This window comes from Enhydra lutris, unplaced genomic scaffold (genome assembly GCF_002288905.1).
Source record: "Enhydra lutris kenyoni isolate GAN:26980312 unplaced genomic scaffold, ASM228890v2 scaffoldscaffold4, whole genome shotgun sequence".
Taxonomy (NCBI): domain Eukaryota; kingdom Metazoa; phylum Chordata; class Mammalia; order Carnivora; family Mustelidae; genus Enhydra; species Enhydra lutris.
Genome location: NW_019154088.1, coordinates 17,008,623 through 17,021,936, shown reverse-complemented (window position 1 = coordinate 17,021,936; position 13,314 = coordinate 17,008,623). Strand labels below are relative to the sequence as shown.

Below are 13,314 nucleotides of genomic sequence, written 5' to 3'. Positions count from 1 at the left end.
AATAACATGGAGGGCATAGGGAGATGGAGAGGAGAAGGGAGTTGAGGGAAATTGGAAGGGGAGGTGAACCATGAGAGACTATGGACTCTGAAAAACAATCTGAGGGTTTTGAAGGGGCGGGGGGTGGGGAAGTTGGGGGAGCCAGGTGGTGGGTATTAAGGAGGGCACGTATTGCATGGAGCACTGGGTGTGGTGCAAAAACAATGAATTCTGTTATGCTGAAAAGAAATTAAAAAAAAAAACCAAAAAACTAATGATGTACTGTAGGGCAATTTTATATAAATAACTAGATTTAAGTTATTATCTTTCTCAAATTCTGCATTATGTATGAAAGGAGTCGATAATAAGTAATGCAGTACAATGGTAAAGACTATTGATGATGGGACCACAGGTGATTAATTTTCTTTGTTTATCTGTGTTTCCCAGATTTAAAGAAGTAGCATGCATAACTTTTTTTAAATTAGCATATAATGTATTATTTGCTTCAGGGGTACAGGTCTGTGAATCACCAGTCTTACACAATTCACAGCACTCACGATAGCACATATCCTCCCCGATATCCATAATCCAGCTGCCCTATCCCTCCTCCCAACCCCCCAGCAACCCTCAGTTTGTTTCCTGAGATTAAGTGTCCCTTATTGTTTGTCTCTCTCCCAATCCCATCTTGCTTCATTTTTTCCTTCCCTAGCCCCCATGACCCCCGACTCTGCCTCTCAACTTGCTTATATCCGAGAGACCATATGATAATTGTCTTTCTCTGATTGACTCAGAGGATATTAGCATAATACCCTATAGTCCTATCCACGTTGTTGCAAATGCCAAGATTTTGGGGTTTTGATTGTTGCATAATGTTCCATAGTATTTGATGGTTGTGTGTGTGTGTGTGTGTGTGTGTGTGTGTGGATACACACACACCACATCTTCTTTATCCATTCATCTGTTGATGGACATCTAGGTTCTTTCCATAGTTTGGCTATTGTGGACATTGCTGCTATAAACATTCAGGTGCACATGCCCCTTCAGATCACTACATTTGTATCTTTAGGATAAATAACCAGTAGTGCAATTGCTCGGTGGTAGGGTAGCTCTATTTTCAACTTTTTGAGGAACCTCCATACTGTTTTCCAGGGTGGCTGCACCAGTTTGCATTCCCACCAACAGTGTAGGAGGGTTCCCCTTTCTCCGCATCCTCGCCAGCATCTGTCATTTCCTGACTTGTTAATTTTAGCCATTCTGACTGGTGTGAGGTGGTATCTAACTGTGGTTTTGATTTGTATTTCCCTGATGCCGAGCGATGTGGAGCACTTTTTCATGTGCCTGTTGGTCATTTGGATGTCTTCTTTAGCATGCATAACTTTTAAAATTAAAACAAAAATTTTGTAAAAATCTGTCAGATATTCTGCTTTTAGGAAAATTAGATTTTCAGTAAAGGTTTAGATGATTGAAATGTCCCAGTACAGTGTATGTTGTTCTTGTGCTAATTTGGGAAACTATGTTAGGAAAATATTATCCATACTCTCAGGCTGGCCCATGATCTGTTGCGTCTTCTCAAGATGATATAACGTCTGTTTTTCTTTTGTTTAGTCCTTGTCCAAAAGCTCTCCACCCTTATCTCAGAATAAACTGGAAACCATCATGCATTACGACATGCGTGCCCATACACACACACGCACGCACGCATCTCTCTTCCACTCACACACTCACTCACTGAAATGGGTCCACGGTTACTTATCAGAGTTCTCGATTATGCGTAAAAGCAAGCAGCACTAAGGCTAACTTCATTTATTATTCATCAGATCTGGACACATTTCTTCAGCCTTTTTCTGGTAACACTAGATAGATATGATTGTTTGGAGAGGAGAATATTTTCAGCCATTAATTATAGACTAAAGTTATCTTCAAAAAGATGTATTTGTGAATGCTGCAGCATAATTGTGCTATGCAGAGAGAAGTTCCTAAGTAGAGACAAAACTGTAACATATTAATGGGAGAATTGGGTTATATCTACAGGGCCCTGGCTGCCTGTATCAATGACTTCATGAAATCATCATATGTAAGTTGTAAAACTTAGAGTTCAGAGGATTTCTCATTTGTGAGACCCTTGCATAAGGACATGGAAATACACCTTTGCATTTATAGTGATGAAAGCTTGTTTCTATGCAGAAGACCCTTTGCAATAAAAAAGATGAAGTCTGATTTCTGTGGTTTTTTTCCCAGTAAATTTGCCATATAAAACAGACAACTTTTACCTGGATGCAGACCTAAGAATTTGATGTTATTACTTCTGGAGACGCTGTGTATCTTGCTATCTGCTAGGAACCATTGTAGGTACTACAGAAGCAGAGTAGTTAGACCAATTTTGAAAATTGGAAGATTTTCACATTAAAGGCAAGGGTCTTAGTGTGTGGTGATTTAGAACTTGGACTTTGGAGTCAAATAGATCTCATTTCAAAGTCGAGATTTACAACATATTCGTTTTGTGACTTCAGGTAAATCATTTAGTCTTTAAAATCCATTTCCTGACCATTTCTAGTTTTAGAATGAAACAAGATAATATATATAGAGCATTGAGCAGTACCTATCATACTTGATAAATGGGAACTACACAATAATTATTATCACTGTGGGTACCAATAATACAAGTACGTGCCACCTGGGTATATCTTCTCATCCCCCACTGCCATCGACGCTATGTAATATTTATTCTGCAGAACTGCGGGGAGCTGCCTGAGACCAGCTCCTCCCTGATGTTTTGCCTTCCTTTACCCGTTTAACTCTGCTTCATCCCCACAGGTGAATGACAAAAACACCAGAGTGGTCACTTAATAGGAATGCTGTGAGGTTCAGTATAGCTTTGAAGTTTTGGGTCAGAAGCATCTCTGAAACACATTAGTAATTTGGTTTAAAAATAAAAAGCTAAATACCAAAAGGGGGCCTAGTCTGAAGTTACTGTAGGCATTTTCAAAAAGAGTTTGGGAATGTTTTAGACGTTATCTGTGATCTGGGTCTGCATAAGCTTCTTTCTCTTTAACATACAGCCCCTGGGACGTAATGTGCCCCTCTCTGCAGTTATGTAAGCAGTTCTCATGGGTCAGTTCCATTTCTCATCTGAAAGGAAAACTGCACCTGGGCAAGCTTTTCCCGGTAACAGAAGCCAAAGGCAATGTTTGGACCTACCATTAAATTAAAGCCTGTTGGAAGTTCTGGAAACAAAAACCCCATTTGTTCCAGAAGCAGCATTATTTAAACAGTGCACGGCACACAGTAGGGCCTCAAGTTGTATGTGCTGAATGAATGAATGAGTGAATGAATGAAAGAGGTGGTGATGTCCCTATTTATGTTTTGACTCTAGAAGCACCGGAAACTGTTCAGCCAGGTGCCACAGCCCAGCCTGCCAGCTCACATTCTTTGCCACACATTAAGCAGCAGCTGCGGAATGAAGACTGCTACCACGGCAAGCTGAGCAGGAAGGCAGCAGAGAGCCTGTTGGTAAAGGATGGGGACTTCCTGGTTCGAGAGAGTGCAACATCTCCTGGCCAGTATGTGCTAAGTGGACTACAGGGAGGCCAGGCAAAGCATCTTCTCCTGGTGGATCCCGAAGGCAAGGTATCATTGACTTCTTATTATGGTTTTCGCAGGATGTTTTAATTAAGGTTATTCTGAGTAATTAGTCCAAAACCTGTCGCATGTTAAAACTAAGAGTTTTCTTTCTCTTGAGCCTGCTAGCTGGAGCAGGAAGTGCTAACTAAGGGGGCTAGTGGAGGGGTTTGAGAGGGAGCCACCCCAGAGGATCAAGTAGAGGGCAGCTCTTTCTGCCCTTCCCACTTCAGTTTAGAGAACTAAGTGAGTACCTACAACACAGAAGTGTAAGGATTCGCAGCTGACCACTGTTCAGTATCACATACCTTGTCCTTGCTACCAGAGTGCTTATAGCGTATGATTTCATAAAACAGATGCTTAAATAATTATAACACAAGTATGAATGACGTAAGAATGGTTCAGCCAAAGCATTATAGTGTTTCTTGTGATAGAGGAGTGCTCTGGTTGAGGGAAACTAAAGGCTTCTTGCAGGGTCTGGCATGTAAAATGAACCTTGAAAGACAGCAGCATTTTAAAAGGGGGTATATTTGGAGCATAGAGAAGGAAGCATAAGAACACGCAGAGCATGAAGCCAATTAAAAAATGTATAGCTAGGCAGAGGATGGGACAGAAATGATCGTGGACAAAAAACAGTTAACAAAATGCTAATAGTCTTTCCCTATTAATAATTAGTTTACATGTAAATGGATTAGGCTTCTCCTAATCTAAAATATAGAAGCAGATATAAAGCAAGATCCGACTATATGCTGTCTAGAAGAGCTCACTTTAGATTTAAGGACATGCATAGTCTGAAAGTGAAAGGATGGGTAAAGATATTCTATGCAAATGATAACCAAAAGAGAGCAGGGGTGGGTGGCCATACTTGTATCAGACAAAATAGATTTCAAGTCAAAAACTGTTAAAAGAGACAAAGAAGGACATTATATAATGATAGAAGGATCAATTCACCAGGAAGATATAACAATTATAAATGTATATGCACCCAATATCAGAGTACCCAGATATATGACTCAAACGTTGACAGAACTTAAGGGAGAAATAGTAACACAATATTAGTGGGAGATTTCAATGCTCCACTTTCAATAATGGATAGAACGTCCAGTCAGAAGGACTTGAACAACAGTGTAGACCAAATGGACCTATCAGACAAATACAGAACATTCCACCCACTAGCCTCAGAATACACATTCTTCTCAAGCATACTCAGAGCATTCACATGTTAGATCATAAATACTAGGATGGATCTCCTGTCAGGTCACAAAACAAGTCCTAGGAGATGTAAGAAGAGTGAAATCATACCAAGTATCTTTTCTTACCACAATGGAATGAAACTAGATATTAATGGCAGAGAGAAAATTTACAAATAAGTTGGTTAAACAATACACTCTTGAAGAACAAATGCCAAAGCAGAAATCAAGGGGAAATTAGAAAATATCTGGAAACAAATGGAAATTAAAACATAACATACCAGAACTACGGGATATGGCAGAAACAATATGAAGGAAGTTGATGGTGATAAATGTCTACACCGAAAAAAAAAATCTCAAATAAACAATCTAACTCTGCATCTCAAGGAACTATAAAAGAACAAACTAAACTCAAAATTAGCAGAAGAAAGGAAATATTTCAGATTACAGTGAAATAAATGAAAGAGAATAGAAACATAATAGGAAAAAATCCACAAAACTACAAGTTGGTGTTTTGAAAGGATACATGAAACTGATCTTTAGCTAGATGGCTTAGAAAGCAAGAGGGAAGACTCAAACAAATAAAATCAGAAAGGAAAGAAGAGACATTACAACTGATGACAAATTAAATGATTAAATAATTTTATTAAACAATTATAAGAGGTTATTAAGATAATTTTATGCCAACAAATTGGATAACCCAGAAGAAATGGATAAATTCCTAAAAACATACAACCTACCAAGAGTGAACCACAAAGAAATAGAAAACCTGAACAAATTGCTAGTAAGGAGATTGAATCACTAGTCAAAAACTTCCCACACACACAAAAAAGTCCAGGACCAGATAGTTTCACACATAAATTCTTTTGGATATTTAAAGAATTAATGTCAATGCTTCTTAAACTTTTTCCAAAAAAATGAAGAGGAGAGGCGCCTGGGTGGCTCAGTTGGTTAAGTGTCTGCCTTTGGCTCAGGTCATGATCTTGGGGTCCTGAGATCCACCTCCCCCTACCAGAAGGCTCCCTACTCAGCGGTGATTCTGCTTCTCCCTCTCCCTCTGCATTTCCTTCTCCCTCTGCCCCTCCCCTGACTTGTGCTCTCTTGCATGTTCTCTCTCTCTCTCTTTCAAATAAATAAAATATTTTAAGAAAATGAAGAGGAAAAAATACTTAAAAACTCATTTTATGAGGCCTGCATTACCTATATACCAAAACTAGAAAAAGACACTACAAGAAAGGAAAACAGAGGCCAGTATGTCTGATGAACATACATATAAAAATCCTTAACAAAATACTAGCAAACCACATCCAATAGTTCACTAAAGGATCATATACCATGACCAAGTGGGATTTATCCCTGGATTGCTAGGAAGGTTCATCAAAGAAAGCAATTGATGTGGCCCACCACATTAACAAAATGATGGATAAAAATCATATGGTCATCTCAATAGATGAATAAAAAGCATCTGACAAAACTAAACACCGTTTCATGATGAAAGATTATTTATTTATTTATTTATTTATTTGACAGACAGAGATCACAAGTAGGCAGAGAGGCAGGCAGAGAGAGAGGGGGAAGCAGGCTCCCCACTGAGCAGAGAGCCCGATGTGGGGCTCAATCCCAGGACCCCAGGATTATGACCTGAGCCAAAGGCAGAGGCTTTAACTCACTGAACCACCCAGCCACCCCAAAACCCTTTCATGATTAAAAAAAAAAAAAACAACCCCACACTCAGTGAACTAGGAGTAGAAGGAAATTACCTCAGCATGACAAAGGCCATATGTTTAAAGCCTACAGCTAATACCATACTCACAGTGAAAAAGTTTTTCCTTTTACCACTTTTGCTTAACATAGTGCTGGAAGTACTATCCAAGGAAATTAGGCAAGAGAAAGAAATAAAAGGCATCCAAATTGGAAAGGAAGAAGTAAAATTATCTCTTCAAAGATGATATAATCTTATATGTAGGCAATCCTAAAGATTCCACAAAAAACCTGTTATGACTAATAAATAATTTCAGCAACATTGCAGGATAGAAAGTGAATATACAAAAATCAGTTGCATTTGTATATAATAATAATGAACAATCTGAGAAGGAAATTCAGAAAACAATCTCATTTACATTACCGTCAAAAAGAATAAAATACTTAAGTATAAATGTAACCAAGGAGACAAAAGACTTATACGCTGAAAACCACAAAACATTGCTGACTGAGAGAAATTAAAGAAGACACAAATGGAAAGACATCCTATGTTCATGGATTAGAGGATTTGCTATTGTTAAAACCTCCATATTATCCAAAGTAATCTACAAATTCAATGCAATCTCCATAAAAATTTTAAAAGCATTTTATAGAAATAGAAATACACTCTTAGTATTCATTTGGAACCACAATAGCCAAAACAATCTTCAGAAAGAAAAATAAAGCTGGAGACATCACACTTACTGATTTCAAAGCTAGAGTAATCAAACCAGGATGGTACTGGCATGAAGACAGACATATAGACCAATGGAACAGAACAGAAAGCCCAGAGATAAACCGATGCATTTATGGCCAAATGGTCTTTGCAAATGTTGCCAAGAATACACAACAGGGAAAGAATACTCTTTTCAGCAAATAGTTTTGGGAGAATGATATCTATATGCAAAGAATAAAATTAGACCTCCTATATTACAGCACACCCCAAAATTTATTCAAAATAGATTAAAGACGTATATGTAAGATCTGACACTGTAAAACTAGGAGAAAAGATAAAAGAAAAATTTCATAATATTGCTTTTGACAATGATTTCTTGGATATAACACCAAAAATGCAAGCAAATGCAAAAACAGACAAGTGAGACTATATAAAACTAAAAAATTTCTGCACAGCAAAGAAAACAATCAACAGAGTGAAAGACAATCAGAATGGGAGATAATATTTGCAAACTGTATGTCTGGTAAGGGGTTAAATTTCAAAGTCTATAAGAAATTTCTACAACTTAATAACAAAAAAAACCCAAATAATCTGATTTAAAAATGGGCAGATAACTTGAACAGTCATGTCTCCAAAGAAGATCTACATATGGCCAGCAGGTATTTTAAAAGATGCTCAACAACTATAATCATCAGGGAAGTGGAATCGAGTTCACAGTAAGATATCACTTCACCCCTGTTAGGATGACCATTATAAAAAGCAAACAGAAAAGAACAAGTTTTGGTGAGGGTGTGCAGAATATGTTAGTGGGAATGTATAATGGTGTAGCTGCTGTGGAAAGCAGTATGGAGTGTCCTCAAAAAATTAAAAATAGAATTCCCATATGGTCCATATTTATTGGACAGGTTTTTATCCCAAAAGAATTGAAATCAGGATTTTTAAATAGACATTTGCACTCCCATCTTATTCACAGTAGCCAGGTAGTAGGAACAAGCTTAATGTCGCTTGATGGATTAATAGATTAACAAAATGTGGTGTGTGTATGTATATGTATACAAGTATACAACAGAACGCTATTCCGCCGTAAGAAGACAAAAGTCTATCATATGCTACAACATGAATGAACCTGGAGAATATCCTGCTAATTAAAATTAAAATAATTAAAATAAGCCAGTCACAGGATGACAAGTACTGCATGATTCCAATTATATGGGGTATCAAAAGTAGTCAAACTCATAGAAATAGAAAGTAGAATGGTAGTTGCCAGGGCCAGGTGGGGAGGAAGAAACAGGTGGTGGTTGTTGTTTAATGACTATTGGTTTCAGCCTTGTAAGATGAAAAAGTTACAGTAATCTGTTGTATGGCATTATGCTTAGAGTTAACTACACTGTTGTACACTCAAAAACTTGTTCAGGGGGTAGATCTCATGTTATGGTTTTGTTATCTCTCTCTCTCTCTCATACACACACACACAGACACGCACACACACACACAAACACATGCCCCTTGTGACTGGGACAACAGCAGCCACTATTTGCAGTGTGTAAAGCTGGGCAAATGGTGGAATGCGCATGGAGTGCAGGGGGCCATGACGAACTGGGAAGAGCATGTCCTGTGTAAGAGAGACAGTCACACGCAGCTCTGGTCACTTGCTGCCATTTGGAGTAAGGGTCCAGGGTAGCTGGATGTGATTTTCCCAAAGAAGCCACAAAATGAAATTTGTATAGGTGATCTCCCCATTTTTAATTCAAAATACTTAAGAACTCTCTATTGGGCGCCTTCTACCTTTCCCCCACAGCAAACTGTAAAACATCTCCTGGTATGTTCGGCTGGAGAGTGGGTAGTTTATAATCCCTGCACTGGAAGATTAACTTGACATTTGTATTCAGGATTGCTTAGAGAAGAAAGTAATGAGGGGATTCCAGGTAAGAACTAGTGAAAGCCTGAATCAGAATGGAGGCAGGAGAAATACAGAGAGGAGGGCAGAGTGAGCTGGAATTTACAACACAGACTGGCAGGACTGATCCACTGATTTGACATGGGTTGGGGTTGAGATGAAGGAGATCAAAATGTTTTCAAGGCTTGGAGCCATTTGAGAGTAAGTGAGAAACCTTGTGCGTTTTTCCTCTTAATCCTTGAGTGTGTATTTCCCAAGAGTAGAGATGTTCTCTTACACATAGTACAGTGATCAAGATCAAGAAATTTTAACATTGAAACATTACCCTTACTTATCTAATTCATGGTTATATTCAAATTAGGTCAATTATTCCCCCCCAAATTGTGTTTTCTTTAATATGCTAAAAACCAATATCTAAACAGAACTAAAAAAATCCCTTGTAGAGAGGTAGCAGAATCATGGAGCAAGGTATTCTCTGGCTGCATGACGTCCTGCTCCTGGGCAGTTCCCAGCCACCCTCCACAAAGGAATGCATTGTGGCCAGTGGAGTCATGATGGAGAGTAAGCAAGAGAGAAAGCTCAAGAGAAAGCAAGCATAGGGAAACCGAGTTGCTTTGGCAACAGGCAAGAAGTTCCATATAACATATTTATGAATGAGCTACCATGAAGTCTGCAGGAAGGAGACATGAATGCCTATTAGGAAGGTCTGACGAGGCTTCTTGAAGGAGACAGGATTTGTGTTGAGCCTCCAAGAAGAGGCAGGACTTCTCCAGAAGGGCCACTTCGTACAGACACAAGATATTTTGGCAACAGTCTGCTTGCTGGGTTATAATTGTAATCCTGGGATTCATGCTTCTATATACCGTTAAATATTTATAGCAATGGCAATGTGATAAAATACATGAAACAGTAACATGGCAAAAAGAGTTGTTGCAAATTTGGATTGGGTAACAGTTTTTATCATTTTTCTAACTGAGAGGGAAAATTGCTAAAAAAAAAAAATGGTAATGGGGAATGAGACAAGTGTTTCCTAAGGGATATAGAGTTGAAAAGTACCTTTCTTTCTTTTTTTTTTTCTTTTCTTTTTCTTTTCTTTTTCTTTTTTTTTCTTTTTTTTGTTTGTTTGTTTGTTTTGTTATTCAGCCAAATATCTCCTTCGGGGATGTGTCTTTTTTTTTTTTCTTTTCCTGATTCTTTACATCTTATGGGAGAACTATTATAATTTAACCTCAATACTTGTACTTCCTTTTCAAGGTAAGGACCAAGGATCATGTGTTTGATAATGTCGGCCATCTTATCAGATACCACATGGATAACAGTTTGCCAATCATTTCTTCTGGAAGCGAAGTAAGCCTTAAACAACCAGTGAGAAAAGAAAATAATCCATGACTTTTGCATTCCAACAAATAACCATTTGGAAGTACCATCACACTGATATTTCAAGAAAGTGGTGTTAGGACACAAAGATAATCCAAACTTGGTTTATAGACAAGCTAGAGCACAAACTGTGAAGTACATTTTTCCAAGACCATCATGGACTCTGTCCTTAATAAGACAAAGAACTAACAAAGATCAATCTTCAGAAAGTGAAAATCAGAAAAGGGGAAGAGGATTGATCCCTTTGAAAAGAAATTATACATATGCACGGATGTCACTTTTTAAGGCCGTATTGCATTGATAGCAAGCTAAAAGCACAATTAAAATTTCCCATGCTAAAGACTCCTTGGATGAACTGCTGGGGCAGTGGTATGTGCCTTTCAACTTGATAATTTGGGGACATTTTCATATTGGGGAGATTAGTTCTAAGTATCTTCATATTCTCTAACTATAGAACTATTTGCCAAAAAAAGTTTTTCCTTGTTACAAAAATAAGAAGTAATTTGCTTGATAGTTACTGACTTTATTACATTTTCGGTTTAGTAGCACTTTCACTGCAATGTTAAAATAAATTTGTTGTTGAATTTGGACTGTGTCTATGCCAGTAGAGTTGAATCAAAAGTCACTGAAAGCATTGGTCTGTTTCACTGGCCTGTCCCATTTACTACTTAAAGGGTTGGAGCCTAAATTCTTTGGCCTAGTATTTCTCAATCTTTGCTATTCAGATGGTTTGTATGCAGCATAGCATAAGCTGAAGAGAGGCCAAATCTATCAATCATTTCTATTTCATCGTATTTCTCCCTCTTTCCTTCCCCTCCCCCTCCCCCTACACACAGAGGAAGCTCATGAGCACATGGATTTAAAACATGGCAGACAAACCCATGTTCTTCATATTCGACATTCAAATTGGTTTCATTCTTATTTAAAATACTGATTTTATTTGAAAGTATCAGGAAATATCCTCTTGATTGGCTGTGACTGAATCAGTCTCTCACCTGTATCCTGAGTATCTTTTCTAGATATGATCAGACAAAATGCAGAAGGGAGAAAACATATTGAACGAAACATCTGGAAAGGTTTGTCACATGTAGTTACACTGATAAACTGTTGGTGTAATTAAGTGTTGCATAGAGAAAGGTGCAAGCCAGGTCTCTCGATATGACCTTGAGCCGGCTGCTAAACCCACCTGGACTCCAGTTTCCTTATCTATGAAATAAGGGACTTGGGCTAGGTGAATTCAGAGGTGCATCTCAGCCCTAAGATAAGATGAGTTTACAAAAAGCAAGTTTTCCATTTATTAGGAGTCAGTATTGATAAATCAGTTTGTATAAGGAAGGTGAAGATGAGCTTTTTCCTTTAGTCTGTACCTGTACTCACAGAATGAAGGGCACAACTGAAACCAACATTCAGGTAGCAGAGACCCCGAGCCTTTCCATCACAAACACAGACACACTGGCGCGCTCTCAGTAGTGACAGTGGAAGTGGATTCGGTTGTTTAGAGTAGCAGGAAATGGCTTCAGTCTTTTCCTTGCCTTTGCATAGAGTGGTTTGGCCATTGCTTTAGGATGCTTTTTTATCCTGAGTAATCTGGACAGTTGCCTTAACCCCACTTCATTTTGGCTATGTAGATACAACTTAATCTTTGTGATATATTTGCTAAGTTTTAAGTAAAAGACAAGAAACTTTTGGGGGGTAGAAATAATCAGACATCAAGGAACACTGAACTGTAATATTTCCTCTGTAAAGGTTTATGATTTTCTCCTACTTCTGGTGCCACTGATTGCTTAGGTAGGTTTGTTTCCTTTTACACAACGAGGAAATAATGGCTCTTTGATCAGTTTTATATATACCTTGGTTCTTGATGATCTGTCCCCACAAAAAGGGGTCAGCATGAGTATAGATAGTAGAAACATGTGGGTGATCTAGTCACCTGGCAGAGACAGAGCAGGGTTGTGGTCTCAAGACTGGTTGAGCAGAGTGTTAACGGGATTGCAGGAAAAAGTTCTTGATAGAAACAGATGCAGAGAGTATAAATGATACGAGCAGTACATGAATCCTGGCACAGGATGAACCAGTACATGGATAATCAGTATTTGACTGTAATGTTATAGTAGTTAGGTAAGCAAATACTGCACTTACAAGTACCACAGACACAGTTAAAACAAAATGAAACAATAGAAGAAATGTTTGATTGCATGCTATTTTAATGACACATGCTTATCTTCATCTGTTTTAAAGTGGAAATCCATTTGCCTCTAAATACCTGTAAATGACTTTTCAAAAAAAAAAATAAATGATCATTGCTTTGTGACAATTGACTGTATATGTCTGATGTTGGGGTTTGGAAAATTTATCATTTGCAGGATATATCAGTGTCCTGACAGGAAACAGATGGCTCACTTCAGTTGGGTAATGCGAGGAGGGTTTAATAAAGGGTCTCTTTACAAAGGTGTGGGCAGAGTATGGGGAAACCACAAAGGAGGACGCAGTGCCCTGGGACCAGTGAACAGGTAAGGGGAGATCACGGTAATGTAATCCAGAGAGAGAGAGAGCTCTGTGGGAGGACTGCCTTCTAGGAGCTGTGGGCTCCAGTGGAGGTACTCCCCCCAGCCCCGGTGACTCCATGAGGAGGCGGCTATGGACATTATACTTAATGGAAGAAGGACAGCCTTTTCAACAAATGGCATTGGAGCAGTTGGACATCTGTGGCAAGAGAACAAACCTCACACTTTACATAGACAGTAACTCAAATGGGTTATGGATTTAAACATAAAATGTAAAACTATGAAACTTTTAGGAAAGAAAAACACAAGAGAAAATCTTTAGAATATAGAGTA

The 13,314-nt window shown here is 38.4% G+C and overlaps 1 protein-coding gene across 1 annotated transcript in view; it reads left to right on the top strand.

Annotated features, from left to right (window-relative positions):
- The window catches only part of LOC111162137 (SHC adaptor protein 4), a 131,673-nt gene extending 118,892 nt beyond the window's left edge, over window positions 1-12,781 (top strand). The window contains exons 11-12 of the mRNA XM_022526334.1: window positions 3,353-3,606; window positions 10,355-12,781. Of these exons, the coding sequence (XP_022382042.1) occupies window positions 3,353-3,606; window positions 10,355-10,489 (389 nt within the window). The 3' untranslated portion in view covers window positions 10,490-12,781. The remainder of the gene's footprint in view (window positions 1-3,352; window positions 3,607-10,354) is intronic.
- The last annotated feature ends 533 nt before the right edge of the window (window positions 12,782-13,314 follow it).